Raw genomic sequence first — 14,142 nt, forward strand, 5'->3', positions numbered from 1 at the left:
TCTAAATTTACATTTACCAGTTCGCAAATCAAGAGCGGGGAGCGGGCAAGAAGAACTGGCAAGAGATTATTCGACTCTCTTTTCTATTGTTTTGCTTTTTATGTTATCTACGTAAAATAATCTATATATTTACCAACCTTCTGTGCCCGATACACAAAGTCGACCCTTTAGGTCTATGGCATGCCTGTTTCCTCACAATGGTTTCCTACACCGTACGCGCGAGTGTTATGCACACACAGACAGTAAGTCCATTGTTACAAAATGGACACACACTGTCGGGAATCGAACCTACCACTCCAGAGATGAGAGTCGCACGTTGGAGGCCAACAATGCGATAAAATAATCATAAGCCCAAAAAGTCCCATACTTGACGCTGGCTAATGCACAAACAGTGTTAGAGCCAAAAGGGGAAAAAAAAGCCCAAAAAAGTCTACCCACCGCGCATACGCACCTACAATCTGTATGGATGGCCATTGGGCATTGGCGGCACTAAATTAACTGTGATTATAGCAACACTAAGTATACATATATATATATATACACATGCAAATTGGCATGACATTTGACACATTATTCAGAGTCTATTCATTAACACTTTGTTTATTGATAAATTTAATGTAATTAATTTTTCTTATCTGGTGGTTATTAGTGTTTGGCATTACAAGACAGTACCTGGATGACCGAGCCTTGCTCGGGATTTTTTCTTATAAGTTGTGTTTTTTGGAAATTATATTTACATACTAATAAAATGATGAAATATGAATATAATTATCGAATAACGATAATAATATTCATATTTAAGTTTTTATTTGACTGACATCTTTAAACAAGCAATTCTATGTTTAAGTTGATAAAACACGAATAAAATGACATTTTCTAGAAATGATTCCTAGCTAGATCGATTTATCGCCACAGAAACCCCCGTATAATAAATTTCATGAAAATCGTTGGAGCCGATTCCGAAATTCCAATTTGATATATATGCCTGCCAAAATGTTATATAGTATAAAAGAATTGCTCGTATAAAGATATAAGATAACTCACAATAACCAAGAATCCACACAAACGGCTCTACGCCACACTTAAACACGTGACGACAATGACACTCAATAATGACATCTAATATCTCAAAGATGTTGCCATTGAAGAAATTCCTTCTGCAATATGGCACGGTTTTTATTTTAAGAACGGCTTTACATAATAAAACCTCACAAATCAAACTTATTGTGCATACTTTCCAATAGAGTTCGTAAAATAGATTTTATTGAGCGGGACAGAACGCATACTGCGTCTCACATCGGTCTAGCGTGATTGGTGACCTAGCGCAGGTGCGTTAGAGTGGGACAGAACGCATACTGCGATTCACATCTCTCTGACGAGTTCGGTGAGATAGCGTAAGCGCGGCCGGTACAGCCGGTACGCGTAGAGTGAGACAGACTATATAGGCGTCTTAGTCTGAGACTGATAGAGTGGTATAGGTAATTGAATTAGATGCAAAGAAAAAAATACTGCATCAATAAAAAATTAATTAATTAATTAAGCGTACATTCAAAATATTAATTATCATGTCGTATACGTATTAAAGCAACGTGTAAAGCTAACGTAAAGTTCGTAATCGTCAAACCATTAGGGACCCAGGCGGCACATTAGAGTTTTGATTTGTCAGCAAACTGTACTAGTTATAAAACTTTGTTTTTAATGATTCGCTTAACGTTACTAGTTTTATTATATTTTAACTATTGCTAATTTAAATAATATATCTTTAAGTAGATATGGAGAAAATTAATACATCATTCCTTGTGATGTTTGTTCACAAATGTACATAGATTCACAGTATTTACTTAGAATATGCTATATATAATAAGCTAGACTTTAAAAATTACAGGGCTAAGAGTTTTGAAATATGTATAGTATGTATATAGCTAAATCTATTTCAAACAAAATTCACTTCTTCAAACCATTATACCTCGCTCAATCATTTCATATACATTAAATGTTACTAAATGGTACACTTATGAACGTCAAGAAAAGCTTTACTGCCAGTTCTCAAATCAAGGGCGTAGAACGGAAAAGAAGAACTGAAATTTAATCGCCATGTTTTTTTTCGTTTATACAACGTTTGTAATAGTTAGGGAGGCGAGGTAGCTGAATAGCGTAATTCAACGGCGCCGTCGAGACCTATCAAAATCGAAAGATAAAATAATTTCGAAAAGAAAAGTTCGTATGGTAAAAACCATTTTAGCGGTGGGTTTGGCGTGTACGGTTTTTCAAAAATTTAAAAAAGTTACTTGGGCATTCTCGAGCGCGTCAGATATTCATACTACGTATGCCCCAAGTGCCTCTGAAAACATACACGAATTCAAGTACGACCAGTCACCTCAAGTAGCACCCGTTCACGAGTATGACGCATGGCCATACTATATTATTAAACCAAGTTATTTTCTATGAAGGCGTAGTAACAAAAGCAATTACCAATATAATTACAATAACAACTGTCGATCATAAGTCAGCTACACAATTTTAGCTTTATAGAGCAATTAAGCAAACTTTGATTATAGGTGATTGCTATTCGTTTAAATAATGACTATTTTATTAATGTCTGTAATGATAAAAAGGTAATATACATTCGATTGAAGATTGTCATGAATCTTGTCACGAAATAAACCTATAAATTTGTTTATTTTGCGTATATATTTTTGACGGTGACCTTTTTATTGGGGAGTACAACAACAGTTTTGATTTATTATTACAGCTCATATTCCAAAAAAAAATTAAATGCGAGAACAGTTTCTGATGATTTTGTAGCTGTAGAAATAACGTAACAAAATCCTTGAATAATATTCTCCATAAGAAAAGGTCAAAGCAACACATTTTTCATTAATTAAATGTCGTTAGTAATGCAATTTAAAACCCCGTTCATGTTTTCCATTTAAAAAAGGTAATTATAATTTAAGTACTTATTTCACTATTTACACAGCGTCGTATTTTATCCAAATGAAGCAACATAGCAATATGGCTCCTGTATTTTTGCCAAACCGCTAATTACGAGATTAAAATATTAGTAAACAAAATCAGAGCCAAAACCGCCATTAGTCGAATAATTAATTGAGCCAAAAACCGCGCTCGTACATTATGTGTTCTCGATTGCATCGCGACAACGCGCCTATTGGGTATCGGCCAGCCGTTAGTGTCCACTACAAAACGTAGATGGAAGCGGCGAATTTTCTTTAGTAGTAACAATAATATAACACAATGTATATATAATTATTAAAAGGAGTCCCTTTAGGCAAGGTTTCTAAGTTACTGGCAGCTTTGAATATATTAAGGAGGCAACGGCTATATAGCTGCCTCCTTAATTGTAGTAATAGTAATATAACTAATAAGCGATCTCTTCCAGACAACCCTAGAAATTATAAACAATAAATACTAAGGGTATTATGCCACTACTACCACAACTTTATGGCGGAGTTCTTCTTGCCGACTATCTATCAGAGGAGCCTGATTTTACTATGTATTTTATAATATCGAGTGTTACATGTAATAATTTTATCAAAATTCCGTTGTAATGATTATTTGTATTGCAGAGCACAATGGACTCAAATACAAATGCAAACTATAATAGGATTAAAAATAAAATGTGTTATTTTTTTAGTTCACAAAATCTATCACAGATACTAACGATGATTTTTAAGAGTATATTAATTTATGTTACTTACGTAAATGCTAAATGAGCAACGTCATAAATCATAGGTAAAGATTACGAGCACTCAAGCTAATTCCATATCGCATCCACTCGTTACTTGGCACAAAGAGCAATATCTATGGCCAAACTATTTGCGAAAGGCAATAGGCAATAAATAATTATCGAAACAACGGTGCGCCTGCATACGACTACTTAATTGTGTTATTATATGCACCCAGTTATGTATGTCCCTTGTGATATATATAACACATTTCAGTACTTTTTGCGACTCATGTGCATTTACTAAGGATTTAGGCTTTACTAATACAACCTGGAACATTACGATCTAGTCTAACGTACGACTAAAAAGTAATTTAAGTCTGATCTCTTTTACTAATAAGGATATTTAATATAAAAGTATCCAATACACTACTTACATCTCTCTCAGTCTCTATTAATTGGAAGACACTGTTCTTGCGTTATATTTTTACACTTACTGTTCAGCACTTAACAATAAATTTCACTAACACTAATTCACTAGTTTGAATAGTTGTGCCTGTTTCATTCTTCTCACAAGGTCTGTGTCAAGGTTGAATTTTGGAGTAGAAACTCTTAGCAGATCATAGTGAATAGTGATAGTATGAGCTGCAGCTTTATAATAAAAATTTGTTCTTTCATAGAAACATAATTGAATCAAATACAGTTCTGTTTAGCATCTATACTATAGAACTCCCGTTTTATTCTAAAAGGTTAAGATTTTTGTTTTAATGTTTATTCGAACCGAGGACAAATCTTGAATCAAAAAAAGGCGTAGTAGAAATTCACACCAACATCAAGACTCCCCAGCGATGTCAGTTAAATTATTATTTTAGAAAGTTTACGATTTTCATTTTAATGTTAATACTAACTGAGGACGAATTCTCTAAATGTTTTTGGTAAAATATTATTTATAATATATTACCATAAAGATTGTCTTTCTAATGGTTGAGCCTTGTATTATAAAATGAAAGAATTGAATATTTCTAAACAACTTTTAGTTTAGAAGCCTATTAATTATCTATTGCAAAGCGCCTTTGTTCTCGTAAAATCTCACAATGGAGAAGTTTCGGCAGATGTTTGGAAATTCAACTCATTTAAAAGTTTATCTATAAATTTTCTATTGATTCGGTTAAGGGTTGAGTTTATAAAGCGTCTTTATTTTATAAGAAAACATTGTGATAACAAGGTTGGAACCATTAATTAATTTATACATGAATAACTTTGAATGGTTGAGAACCCGATGTATACTTAGACGTAGCTTCACAAGTTGAAGTAATTCTCACATCAACCACTATCAAATTTGGTGATCATTTCACACATGGGTGACTTAGTTTGAACTTATCTCAAATCTTACTAGGTAGGTCAGTTATTTATTTATTTAAAGAATCATCGAAATCAATTTATTTCCAAAACACAAGTATTATACAATATTCTTACTCGTATATAGTAACTATACTTCTTTGGCGTAAAAAGGTCTTTCGAAAAACTGTAAAACTATAAAAGAATTTACTCTCAGCACTTTTTACTCGCATCAAAAGAATTATAACTTTAATTTCTTTTGTGATATTCAAATAAACTTTATTTAACTAGATAATGCGTTATAATAAAACTTTCAATGTAATAAATACCTTTTTTCTATTGTTAGAGTCGTTTTTTCTACAAACGTAGAAATAATTTATTACGCTAAAGAAGTGTAACTTCTAACTTGTGTACATAAGTACACACGTTTTTTACTTATATTCTCATTTATCATTCTAGGTTTTACGAAGCTCAAACAAACGGTTCCCATGAAGAATATCCCCCACACGCAAAGCGGCCAAGCCTCTTCAACCCCTCACCGTTCTACCACCTTCCGAGTAATGCTAGTCTCTTTGACTATCCTTACCATGGTTATCATCCGCAGGAGCAGCCTTTTGAGCGAAGAGATGGTGAGTATTTTTTACCGATACCATGTTTGAAAGCAGAGAGTACATTTACTTACAGTAAATTTTCTTAATGAAACTAAACAAAACGTAATTCCTAAATACATCAAGTTCCTTGAAACTCAACATTATTTAATAGTTACTTATAAAGGCTTGCCATTTATAGTTAGTTAGACTCGAGTTATACCAATAAAAACAGGTAAATAAATATTTTACCCAGTTCTTATTTCTAAGAGTTTCTTCTCCTAGACCAGTGTTTCTCAAACTTTTTCGTGCCTTACCGTTTTCAAATTCTTAAGTAACATACATAATTATGAATATAAAAAGTAATTGGTAACTTAACTTAAATGATAGGTTTTAGAAAAAAAATACTAGGAAATTGCAAATAAAACACGGTAATATTCAAAAGATATATGGACAATGAAAATCTTTTTTTCTTAAATTTTTCATAGTCTTTTAACAACCAAATTGCCTCCTTGTGGGCCCTACGTTAGGAAACACTGGCTGATGGATTTTACAAATAACATCTAGTCTAGGGATCCGGAATACCGGTATATAATTCTAAAATGTTTGTACTAAAACTTGAAAATTAAATGTAAAGGTAAAAACATGAATTGCTAACAATGCCCTTCTGTTGAAGGTGGTATATCAGTTCGTGATGTATCGACAATGAACGCATCATTCACGGAGCCCCGACCTGCAGGCTTAGCGAAGACCGATGACGAATGGAAGAATATCAATACGATGCTCAACTGCATCCTGAGTATGGTGGAGAAGACTAAGCGGGCATTGGCTATACTCCAGCAGAGAGGGACAGGTAATGGTACCAGTTTGTTTTATGCCCTTTAATTATTTTGTATGAAATAATAAATTCAAGGTTAAAGTCAACATATTCACACACATCATTCGCACAATAGACATATTTTTTATCATATAAGTTACAAAAGCGCTGGGCTCGCGTGGCGCAAGGTATTTGTATATACATAATAGGTGGCCAAACATTGTATATAATTGTAGTTTATATATAGAATAAATTTAAAAAAAATGATTTTTTAGGCAAATTTATAACTACCAGCCCTTCTCTAATTTATATGGTAATAAATACTGTATTATACGTTTGTGTGTGTGTGTGTGTATAAATGAGATATGTTACATACCCGATAGGAACAAAACACTTTTATAACTCACTAGTTATACCTACTCACTCCAAGTTAGAAGCGAGTACAAAAATTATATGTATAAAAACAGTATTGTTTTGTATGTAGGAGTTGAACCAACTGAAAATACTGATATAAAGCGAGCTGCAAGCGAAATAATGGCCGCTGCAGTTCGACAGACAGAAGAGCGAGTTGCGGAGGTTAGGAGACGAGCTGAAGATGCTGTTAATCAGGTAAGAAGACCTCCACAAAACTTGAGATTCAAAAAATTTCCAGGTTCTTGATTCAGTGTTTTTCTTTTGTCATGTTTTCTCAATTTTGATATATCTCTCTAATCGTAGTATCTCTTTTTTGATTAAAATCTAACTTTTGAAACATTATTTTTTTTCATTATTATAATAATAATTAACCTAATCGAAAATAGTACAATTTTCGAAAAAGCTTTACAAATTCAAACTTTGAAGAGGCTAGTAAAAAAATCTCTTCGTATCTCGCGAACGATCTAAGAAGAATCTAACTGATGACTATTACATTATATTTCAATTAAAATTATAGTAATTTTCTTCTTTTTATCTTAATTTTTTTTATCTGTTATAGAAAACAAATATTTGTTTCCATACTTCAGGTAAAACGGCAAGCCCTGCTTGAGTTACAGCGGGCGGTGGGTGCAGCCGAATCCAAGGCATTGGAGCTGGTGGCTGCAGAACGTAAGGAGAGGAGACATTCACCCCCTCCTGGAAGGGATCTCAGTCCCAGCTCAGCTGGACAGCAGGTTAGCCTTCTAGATGTAATTTTAATATTTTGTTACAGGTCAACTTGCATATCCGTGAGGCATGGGTCCAAAAACACAGTTTCATTGACATTTTTCAGTACATTATTTCTTTATTTATCCGACCCAAGAAGATTCCCGGGAAAATGTGTGTGTGTGTGATATGTGTTATATTAGTTTAATATACTTTATTACATATAATGAGATATCGATGCATTACAAATTAAAGGTATATAATTAATATTATACGTGTTAATAAATTTATATCATTGATCAGAACATGATAAAAACAAAAATAATCTGAATCCCAACAGGACCTCATCAATCTTTATTCTAATGCCTGAATGTTGAAAATTTCCTAAACTTGAACATCTATATATTCATCAGTAGCTATAACTTTGGGACGCCCTTTATATATATACAAACGTCGAAAATAATATATTTTTAAAAAGTATAAAAATAATATATTTTTATATGTAACTGACTAAACGACGTAGTATATTGATCTTAATATTTTTGTTAAGTGCTGTTGGAACTGCGGTCGCAAAGCGCAAGAGACATGTTCCGGTTGCAATTCAGCCCGGTACTGTGGGGCGTTCTGCCAGCACAAGGACTGGGAGAACCATCACCAGGTCTCTTTCCTATAACTATTACCTTTTTGTTTATATTTTACAGAAATTAGGTGATTTTGACAGCCTTTAAAGATTGACGGAGATATTTTACTGTTCGTTTTTTTATTGGAAAACGGGCTAAAGGCTCACTTGATGTAAAATGATACCACCGCTCAATGTTAGAGGGCGCGAGTGCGTTACCGGCTTTTTTTTAATAAATTAAATTCTTTATAATAATGATATTTGGTAATTCAATACTCACAAGTTAATATATTATCTAAATATTGAATGTTATCATATTCCGAATGAGCTTAAAAACCAGCACTAAAGGACCAATATGTTTTGTTTTCTATTTTAGCGTGATATTTTTTCCTAAAGACAGCCATAATTTCAAATAAATATATGTCTTTACAGGTTTGCAGCGGACGTGACCAAAAACCTGCCGCAATGCTCCGTTCATCCCCTCCTATACCCACTACGTTGACCAAAACTCTCCCACGATCAACCACACCCATCTCCCAACCTGCAACAACGCCCATTGACAATCGTCTCTCCATAACCACACTCAACCCTGACAGATTACTCAACCAAAACACTTTGACAGCTGCCAGTGACAGAATAGCGCTGTCAAACCTCTCGACGCAAGGCCTCATTGGTGGGATTGGCGGGAAAAAATGACGCACCAGAGAATATTTCGGAAACGTCAGATTTCCTAGAAAAATTCGGAGATAATTTCCCAAAGTAAATGTGTACATAGATATTTAATAATGTAATAATTAAATAAACATTATATTAATCTACCATTAATATTTACTATGCTAGATTTTTAAATAATGCGTTTGAAATTTTAGCTTTTTCCCACCAGGTAGGAAACCTGTTTGAAGAACGACTATTAGACCATTTTGCAAGTCTGGATATCTCAAATAATCATCAAAAATAAACAAAACGTCTGTTTTACTACCATTCGTTATTGTTACGACTCGTATTCCATAGAAAGCATAGAAATGTTCTATTAAAACGCCAGCAAATTTGGCTGTTTTTAAGTAGAGGATTCGGACAATTAATATTTTAATTTTCGGAAAATTTAACATTTACTATATATGTATAATGTAAATAAATTTTTAGAGTACTTTAGCAGAAATAAATATAGTAAAAGCATTTTAAATAAGTATGTGATTTGATATACGCCGAAAAATATAAAATTTCCTTTTCATATAGTACTCATTCTAAAAAATTTTTATAATCTCTTAGTTTATTAGGTTTGAGTAATTAATTTTTTTTTAATAATTTACATAATTCGGATTAACCTTTTTGCCTACAATTTGTCTTCAAACTTAAACAGTGGAATAAATAGTTTCTTACTTTGGACACGCTTGACGCAATATTAAAAAATAAACGTACCTATTATAAAGTTAGAAATAAGCAAAACACACTGGCATTCAATAATAGCACGCATTTTTTTCATAGATAATAAATTACAGTAGTTTTATTTTTAACTGTGAACGTAGTCATTTTTTTTTTCTTTTGTAATTTTTAATAATAAATTTATAATATTTAAATATACTTAGGATGCATTCTTCATAGTGCCATAAGTTTAGGATTTTGTGATTATGTAAATACATATGTCGTACTAATTGCTTGTTAAATAATAATAATAGGAATAATTCTAACAATTGTCTTATTTAATTGTATGTGCAATATTAGTGTTTAGTAAAATTTATTTATGTGTATAAAATTTCATTCCGAGTCATTTCGACGATTAATTTATTGAAATAAAGATGTTTAAAATAAAATTTGTTTGTTTTATCCTAGTTCATTTTTTTGCTCTGTGTAATGGTTAACTCTGCTACGGATTTAGGTCTTGGCCTAAAAATGTTGGGATTCGAACAAATTAGTTGCGCTTAGATACTTACTTTTAACGAGATGGCAGGCCTCATTGGTGGAATTGGCGGGAAAAAATGACGCACCACAGAATATTTCGGAGCGTCAGATTTCCTACAAAAAATTGGATATAATTTCCTAAAATACAATGTGTACTTAGATAATTTTTTTTATAATAATCTGTTAAAAATACAGCTGGGATTTGAACAAATTAGTTACTCTTAGATACCTATTTTAAACGAGATGGCAGGATATCGCTATTGATGTGTGATGGGTCTACAGTCAGAAACCTCTGCTAGCCAAGACTGCGAGGCCCTAAAGAACCACCCCAAAACCACGTCAAAGTATTCAAAGGCAAGCAAAGGCGCTAACAAGGGTAATGAAATGTAAGAAAGTAGATATAACCTGAGAAAGAAACGAATGTAGCATATAGAATATGGTTTTTCTTTCTTAAAACTATGCATTGGTTGTAGGTTGATATTTAATATATTTACTCTACACTTAAAGCAAAAGATTTGCATAATTACATGTAGTTTCATAGATGTGGTGATGCAATCTAAGTATATGTTTTAATATTATATACCTTTAAAGGAAATAAATTTTCCTAGAATGACTGGTGTTCGAAATATATCATTTTAGTTTAATTAAATTTGATGAAATTCAAAATATTTTTACTAGGCCGATCGTCACATTTTTTTTAGTCATTGTTGAGATTTCCCTGGGTTATGTTACACGCATTTTTATTTTTAATTATATTTTTTTCATAATATTATTTGTTAATAGTTACGTCCTCAACGTATAGTTTTATAGTGAGTTTTTGTGGTAAGGCAAGGTATCAGTATCAGTCTAACCTCTTTTGTTCCCAAACTAATACAATTTCTCAAAATCTGTACGGTTGATAATATTGTGTAGCATTCTTTTTGGTAGTGGCATTGTAACGAGGTTTTTACTCAGGACTTATTATTCTAGTATAAGATTGTGTATCTGTCGCAGCCAACTAGCTTAATAAGCCGTTCAAATAACAGTCTGGCATTTTAACTAAACGGCATACTTGTTAAGTATGGTAGATATTCCCAATGAGGAGGTTACTAAGTTATTTGTGTTAATACATTTTCTTTTTTATCTAAAGGGTGCTGCTAATATCACCAATCCGCACATTACTATATTACATTGTAAAACTGTATTATTCCGTATGTAAAACAGCGAAGATATCACAATTATTTTGTATCTGTCATCTGTTTTGATATAGAAACATAACAGTTCATAAAATCATTTAGCCTCCAGGTACACTTTGCCGTCACTTAACCTGATAGTCCTTTGTTACGTCTCTTCAGCTGTCCTAAATATTTTCATAACTTAAAAGGTATATTCTTTGAAGTCACGACCCACAAGTCACGAAGAAACGTCAGGTTGAGTTACGATAACATTAAAGCTTTTGGTCTTCTGGCTTCCCTTTTTTATATGAAACGATGACACAGCCATAAAATTACCCATGTTAGTAGGTACGTCGCCGGTCTTTCAGAGCGAAGTATAACTTTTTTAAGGGATTTTTTAAACTCCTCTATGGAAATATCTCGCTAGCCAGTTTGTAAAAGGAAACACCCAGAGATGCAGACTGTGTAAGACTTCCAACCTTCCTTCCATAGAGGTGCGAATGAGACCTGGAATTATCTCGCCTCTATGGGTAGACGTAGGTAACAGTTTATTTTATCTATAACTGTTTTTTTCGTAGGTCAATTGATCTTCATCTTGGTATTTTTTTTAATCAGCAATTTTCCATATATTAAAAAGTAAATCGATTGAATTGTACTGGTTGAACTAAGATACTAAACAGTCTTGCAATTTGCTACTTAGAGAAGCAGACTTATAACAAGGTTAATTCTTAAGACTTCTAGAATCATCTAGACTTACTTTTCTGTAAATTTCTATCTGTTTGCTAAAGTTAAACTTAGTGTAAATCCCAACTGTACTTGCATTATTTAAACCTTTAAAGTAAAAATTCATATATCGCATTTACGAAACTGCCACGTCGGCCACACTACACCTTTGAATATCAAAGTGAGTGATCACAAAGGACTGCTTGCGGTTACAACCAGTTTGCCCATGGGCTGTCAACTGACAGATAACTTGACAGGTTTTGGCTGTAAGATAAATGTCGCTGTTTGATCAAAGGACGAAAAAATAGCACTCGTGGTTAATGAGGTGTGATTGTATTGCACTCGAAACGAGTATATTAATTCGTTGTTATGTAATGTAAGTTTTATGTGATATTCATGTAATTTTTCAAAGAAAATGCATTATTTCTTTATTATCTTGTTTTTTTTTTTTTTTGAAATGTAAAGTGGGAACAAAACGTGATTCATGTGGTATCATATTGTTTCAGTATAATTAGTATTATTACTATTTTCCTGTGTAGCCAAGTTCACATTTCAAGGATCGTCATGCTCACCTAAATGTCATTGATTGTGGCGGCGTCCATGCTTCGGGTTGTCTCTCTCCCTAAAATATGGCGAGGGGGCCGATGGCTGGCTATGCGTCATACTCGTGAACGGGTGCTACTTGTGGTGACTGGTCGTACTTGAATTCGTGTATGCGGTGATATTAGTTGTTCATACTACGTATTTGCGTGTTGTTCTCACGAGTATGTAAGTGCGTGCTCATATTTCACGATGCCTCCTGCTGATATACGACAAATCTGTGTTTTTAATTTATTTTATTATTCTTTATTTCTCAAGATGTCATATGGAACATGGTGTAATGGTTGCAGCTCCTTACAAACATTGTGTAAAAAAAACTTGGCGATTAAAAAGAGTGGCGGAGAGTATTATTGCCAGTTCTTCTCTTCCGTTCTACGCCTTTGATTTGAGAACTGGCAGTTAATGTAACATTAGAATCATTTTATATTTCTTTTTTTGACGTTCATAAGTGTCCATTATGTTACCTATATGAATAAATTATTTTTGACTTTAACTTTGACTTTATTATCATTAAAATTAAATTCAAACTAAGAGTTGTTATATCGCACGTCTTTTGGGTTAATAGATATAGGCAAAAAACCGGAAACGGAAAACAATAGACGGCAAAAGTTCACTCGGAAAATTAATCAGGCAATGATACCATGGTTACCTGTAGGTATGATTTGTAATTTGATTCGTATTTCTACTTCTATCGTCATCACGTCAAGCGCATGAGTCAATTAGCCGGTAGTGCACAGACTGACGTCAACTCTCCACCATACAACCAAATTACATTTTGTGTTGACTCTATGATTTCTGTATTTGTGGGATTCTGTGGCAGTAGTAAAACGGTCGATACACTTTACGGAATAATTATTTTAAACATTATCAATATTCTACAGATTTTACGCGATTACATTTTTTTGCATGTTACAAAAAAAATATTTGTATTATTTTCCAATTTGTAAAAAAATGCGTGTGTACAAAGTCAGAATTGAAACTTCTTTATAAATTAATTATTACTAAGGTAAATTCCCTTATAGAGATTATGTATCATATATCACTCCATGTATTTGTTTATCTATATTCACACTCTTTACACACTGTATACGTTCTAATGATAATATAAATAAATAAAAAGTCTGCGTTTACGCAAAACAAAAACGAATACATCAACCAATAGCGTGTATTTTTTCTCGTTCTCCCTTACTCACTCTCTCTCAATCGGTCACAATCGCTCTCTCCCTTTTCTTCGACAAAAACGCTGCACATCTTCGTGACCCTTATATTATTATTATTGCGTTTCAACTGTAAAAAAGTACCCCAATGCGCCTATAGAAGTTTCACTAAGTTCAATATAACGCGTAAAGGCATACTATTAACGAAGGTGCGATAATTGCAATATTTTTTAACTCATACCATGCATATGGTCACAATAGTGTCCACGTCGCGGGCAGCCACACAAAAGTCCTCGAAGCAGCACTGAGGTTTAATCATAACCCGTCACCGCTCGCGAAGGATTGCATTTGAAGGGTTGCAATTGAAAACTTGACCACGATCTTTGAGAATGAGGCCGGCGAGTTTCTACGGCAATTGGACTTGGCGAAATTTGAATATATGCTCAC

At 33.1% G+C, this 14,142-nt stretch overlaps 1 protein-coding gene across 1 annotated transcript in view; it reads left to right on the forward strand.

The window, feature by feature from the left end:
- Positions 1 to 9,297, forward strand: part of LOC110996364 (protein CBFA2T3) — a 45,378-nt gene extending 36,081 nt beyond the window's left edge. The window contains exons 7-12 of the mRNA XM_022264000.2: positions 5,480 to 5,649; positions 6,284 to 6,460; positions 6,909 to 7,033; positions 7,426 to 7,572; positions 8,094 to 8,201; positions 8,595 to 9,297. Of these exons, the coding sequence (XP_022119692.2) occupies positions 5,480 to 5,649; positions 6,284 to 6,460; positions 6,909 to 7,033; positions 7,426 to 7,572; positions 8,094 to 8,201; positions 8,595 to 8,858 (991 nt within the window). The 3' untranslated portion in view covers positions 8,859 to 9,297. The remainder of the gene's footprint in view (positions 1 to 5,479; positions 5,650 to 6,283; positions 6,461 to 6,908; positions 7,034 to 7,425; positions 7,573 to 8,093; positions 8,202 to 8,594) is intronic.
- The last annotated feature ends 4,845 nt before the right edge of the window (positions 9,298 to 14,142 follow it).

Source organism: Pieris rapae, chromosome 5 (genome assembly GCF_905147795.1).
Source record: "Pieris rapae chromosome 5, ilPieRapa1.1, whole genome shotgun sequence".
NCBI classification, from domain to species: domain Eukaryota; kingdom Metazoa; phylum Arthropoda; class Insecta; order Lepidoptera; family Pieridae; genus Pieris; species Pieris rapae.